At 43.5% G+C, this 5,392-nt stretch overlaps 1 protein-coding gene across 1 annotated transcript; it reads left to right on the top strand.

Moving 5' to 3' along the window:
- On the top strand, positions 1-5,392 carry cycsb (cytochrome c, somatic b). The gene is made up of 3 exons (XM_083658358.1): positions 1-106; positions 1,727-1,901; positions 4,431-5,392. Exons 2-3 carry the CDS (start codon positions 1,733-1,735, stop codon positions 4,574-4,576), a joined length of 315 nt encoding a protein of 104 aa, XP_083514484.1. The 5' UTR covers positions 1-106; positions 1,727-1,732; the 3' UTR covers positions 4,577-5,392.

Here is a 5,392-nt window from a genome sequence, read left to right as displayed (position 1 = left end):
AAGTAAAGTGACCTTCTTTACGACCGCTAGAAACCGCTCATCGGCCAAGGCAAGCAGCTTATACCTCCACTAGAGGGATTTAAACGCCTCTTCTGTTAAGCAAAAGGTAATGTTTCATGTCTTCTATTGAGCTGATCTATGCGATAGATTTAGAATAGGAAAGAGATTCGTCCTCAAAATGACAAATTCGATGTTAAAGTGGAACAGATGATGCTGGCTGGTTGAGCCGCAGTATTTAGCCCCCGTTTGCTAACTAACGGTACCTCGGTGCTATGTGTATTTTATCTGGGAGAATAGCAGGATTGCTCTCTTTGCGTGAACTATCTTACTAGCTTAGCAGGTTATTGAAGTACAACGGATTTTGATTTGTATGTTAATTAAAAGGGGTGTTTTTTTTACAGTGTAAGTGGGGACATTGAAGCATCCTTTACAGAAAGAAAGATGTGCCAGTTTGGGTGGCTGACAGACACATCTCGGGTAGCGAGCGAGGTCAAGCTACTCGTAGCTGCTGTAACATTGCCATTATTTGTCACGACTTACTACCAGCCAGGGCTGATGAAGTTGTCTCATCTGAATTAGCGTTAGTCCAAACTCTTTGAATCAGAGCCAGTGGGGATTTGCTCTATCAAACAGAACATGTGTGCGAGCGACTAGCTTTTGGATCTGCTGCCCTTGGAAGGATGGGAAGGATGCGACTGATCCCGCCATGTTAGGAGCTGTCTGCTGCTTGTGGTGCTGCTGTGCTCGGAGTGACTATTACGTCTCATACCACGCCACCCTCTGGCCCTGGACTGGTTTAATGTACATCAAGAATGGTGTCTGACTGCAGCAGCCGATCGGCTGTCAAAATGAGTGCTGCAGACATGTATCATCATCATCCCAAACTCCTGTGTTGGTTCTCCATTGTCAAAATGGTTCTCCAGACCAGTACTAAGAAAGACCTTATTTACCGAGGGGAATCTGGCAGGTGCCCATCAGGTAACATGATCTAACGTTAGCTTTCTGAGGCTGTCAACGGTGGAGAGAGTGAAAGGCATTTGACATTGATACTTTAGCTAATGTAAGCTAGGCTAACATGCTTGTTGCTGGAGTACTTTGCCCTGAATAAAAGGGTAACCCGGTGTAACTTGGAAATTAAATGTCTTCTAACCATAACAAACATACACAAGCTGAATGAACTGACGGCAGTTGTGTATTCTTGTTACAGTAGGTTTCCTTGGTGACCTTTGCAGCAGGGTGCCGGACATTGCCGTGGATGTCATGTGATCTGGTGAATGTTACTTAGGCTACTACAGATTTCATCAGCTTGTTACCTCGAATGACCTTCACAAGATGGCGCTGACCAGAGTACAGTGAACACGTTTCATGGCATCTGCCAGGTCTAATAGAAGTGTTTCAATAGGCTACAGAATCTGTATGCAGGATAATGTGGGGTTAAATATGTGTAATGGATATCAATTTAACAGAAGAAAATACAATCCGAAATGTGCCTAGTTGCCATGTCAAAGGCACAAAGGAATTGCTCCTTGCTGTCATAAATGCTGGATAAAGAAGATTATTAGAATTTGCATTTCTCTAATATCAGATCCCCCCCACCCTCTCTCTCTCTCTCTCTCTCTCTCTCTCTCTCTCTCTCTCTCTCTCTCTCTCTCTCTCTCTCTCTCTCTCTCTCTCTCTCTCTCTCTCTCTCTCTCTCTCTCTCTGCCCTTTGAACCTCCTCCTCCAGCTGACTATGGGAGACGTTGCAAAGGGCAAGAAGGCTTTCGTCCAGAAGTGTGCTCAGTGCCACACCGTCGAGGAGGGGGGCAAGCACAAGGTGGGCCCCAACCTGTGGGGCCTGTTCGGACGCAAGACCGGCCAGGCACCGGGCTTCTCCTACACAGACGCCAACAAGAGCAAAGGTCAGTGGACTGCTGGTGAAACTCCTCCATCAACCCTTCCCACTGGACCTGGGTTGGGCGTTATGCAATTTCATATCACAGTGTTTTACATACTACTGTACATACAGTGCATAATAGCAGATGCCAAGGTAATCAAAATGGATATTATGAAGATAATTGAATTTGGATTTAACATGGTCAGTCCAATTTATTTGCATGTTGACTCAAGACTGCTGTCAAATCAACTAGGCTCATTAAGAGAAACTTGATAGGTATTAATAAAATGTAGTGAATGATGCCTGACTCTTAAGGTTATACTTTCAGCAAAGCTACTTGCATACGCCATAGTTGATTACTCTAGCAAACTTAGTCTAAGGGCATTGAACCACAAAATTGGCTACTAGGCAGGGAGAATTCCCCACAGACTGATAATTTCCTGTCGTTTTCAGAATGTTACAAAGCTCAATAAATTAATTTGGTTCATTTTCTCTTCTTTTTAAATTATGTTTTAGTTTTCTTATTTTCAGACAAATTAGAGTATGGTGTTATTTTTACCTGCTGACGGTTTCGGCTGTAACTACAGCCTTCTTCAGAGCTGTCATCTGACTTCCTGGTGATGACGTGTCTTATCAGCTGGTTGGGCCGGGAAACCTGTCAACATAGGGTTCCCGGCCCAACCGCCCCACAACCTCCGGCCCAACCAGCTGATAAGACACGTCATCACCATTAAGTCAGATGACAGCTCTGAAGAAGGCTGTAGTTACAGCCGAAACCGTCAGCAGGTAAAAATAACACCATACTCTAATTTTTCTGAAAATAAGAAAACTATGGTAAAACATAAGATACAAAGCTCAGGTCATAAAACTATAATTCAGAGTCAGACTCTCTAGTTCTGTGAGCTACTACTCGCGCGCTCAATTCCTAGGGTGGAGACTCTGGAGATGATGCGCCACTTGTCCTCTTCTCCCTACTTACACTCCCACCACTTACCTGTACTGTATATACACATCACTGATGACATCACAATTGCTCAAGTGACATCACTGATGCCATCACAATTGCTCAAGTGACATCACTGACGACATCATCACTGATGACATCGATAGGGATGTGCACAATTCTGCACAAATGTGAAAATCCAGGGCATGCAGGAAATTACAAGGCTAAAGCAGAAGATTGCAAATGGGGGAAGTCACTTGCGTCACTTTCTGCTCTCTATGTTACATATCGCAATATATATTCTCAGCTTGTCTTCTGTCACATTCCTGAGGAGTTTGCAGAGTGTCATCATGTCAGTTCCTGTAGAAACCGCTAGATGCATTTTGAGATGATTCAGGTTGTTGTTGTTCTGGATGTTCTGGTTGTTCTGGCTTTTCTATGGCTTTTGATAATGACATAATTGCTTTGAACAATGTTTACCTTCCCTCCATGTTGCCTGTAGTCTCCCCAGAATCAAATACTACGTTGAATCTGCATACTACGTAAATGAGTCTGTGCCACTTCACAGCCCTCGCTGCTGTTTTGAGCGGGGAACAATTGCATGAGTGACAGGTCGTAGCACCAATGAGAGAGTGGTTCATTTTCAAGTCAACAGCTAAAGTCGTTACTGATTGGTGGGTTCAGGATTCCGAACCCACCAATCACTGGCCAGGATTCCCACAGCCGTTTGGAGCTAGAAGCATCCCAGACCCAGAGAGAGAGATCTGCAATGCAGCATGCAGGAACGTAGTGTATCAGCGTAAGAACTCTCATGGCTCTGGTGTTGAGACTGTGTTGCCTGCATCGAGAGCTCCCTGTTCTCCGTTAAGGCTCTCAAATCTCAATCCGACTGTCCGTGGATGCGCGCATACAAAAGTTAGTCAATCCAATCTGTAGCTCGAATAAACAACCATGTGAGCCGGGAGCTGCTTCTATATCTGTGCTCTTCCTCGAACCAGTGATGTCACTGGTTGACGGAAGAGCAGCAGATCCTGAAGCCACTCCCCAGAGACAGAGAGAGCATATACAACTGCCCTAGTTTTTCACACTATATCCCGGTTTCAGATAGAGAGCTGGTTGACATAGTTGTTTTTTAAAGATGAGTACAAAATAAGAGCGTGGAGGGTTTTTTAAACAGCACCAGAAGCCGTCTCATGGCTGATCTGGTAGCTGTTACTCTGCTTGTGCACAACTATTTTAGTGATGTGTCCCAACATAAAAAAAAAAGTAGACAGTGATCCTTGCAAATTGACATTTGGTTTTTATGACTTATCTCTACCAAATGTAAATGCATCCTATTATAATACTGTATTTGAATATTTAAAATCAGTCAAAGTTAATACGACAGCATGACATTATCAGTATCCCACGATTTCCAACCCACCCAGCTTGACCTTTGGGCTATAAAATATTGCAGTGGATGAACTTTGACCATTGATGTTCACTCCGTTTTATCCTTCTATCTTGGAAGTCAGAATCATTCCAGTTGTCTTAAGTTGTAATATTGTAATAACATAATCATATTATTTTCATCATCGATCATCTGTCTTCTTAATCTCCTCCTATCCGCAGGCATCGTGTGGGAAACGGACACCTTGATGGAGTACCTGGAGAACCCCAAGAAGTACATTCCTGGAACTAAGATGATCTTCGCTGGCATCAAGAAGAAGGGCGAGCGCGGGGACCTTATCGCATACCTGAAATCGGCGACGTCATAAAGGCAGACAAACAAATATGAGAAATATTTAATGTCATTTCATTGTGTTTATAGCCTTCATTTGCTAAAAAAAATATGGTTTCTGTTTCGTCATTTGGTACGGTAGGTTGCTTTTTGTGGCGTTTAAAAATGACGTGTCACTTTCTTCTGAGCCAATGAGTTTACAGAAAGTGTCACTTTATCTTGAAGGCCCAAGGAGCGATCTCTCATACAAGTGACCAAACATAACCACACTGATCTTTTATTTTCTTTTATTTTATTTTGGGTGAATCTGTACTTTGACTTGACAATGAGAGAATATGAATCACATTATTTAAAACGAAAAACACTAGCCACGATAGGTTGCCTGACCTGTCACTCATTCTGTTTTCCATGACAACACTGCGTCCAGTAGTTTTTTGCTAGCTGAGCCATCCGCCAACAACTTTAATATCTAACAATGAATAATAATATCAGTTGTGTCGAGAGTAATACAGGGTTGGACATGGTGTACGTTTTGGTGGTTAATGGTGCTGAAAATCAATCTACAAGAACTTCAAGAAGCATTCGTGACAACACGTACTGTACGTTTGTGACCTGCGTAGAAGACGGTGACGTCACGAGAGGCTGAACAGGAGAGGGGTTAAAGGTTAAACACATGCACAGTGTGCCGTTCAGGATCCAGTGACACACTGTCCCCTCTCTCTCTCTCTCTCTACCTTGGCGTTCAGAAGCAGCCCGATTTGTCACGAATGCACTTTTGATTCCACAGGTACAGATTGGACCTTTTCTTTTCTTTACGGGCAACACCTCTAGCTGCGTTCTAGCACTCTTTTCA

The sequence above is a fragment of the Poromitra crassiceps genome, assembly GCF_964638095.1.
Source record: "Poromitra crassiceps genome assembly, chromosome: 22".
Lineage (NCBI taxonomy): Eukaryota > Metazoa > Chordata > Actinopteri > Beryciformes > Melamphaidae > Poromitra > Poromitra crassiceps.
Note: the sequence above shows the minus strand (reverse complement) of the source record. Positions and strands in the feature narration are given on the sequence as shown.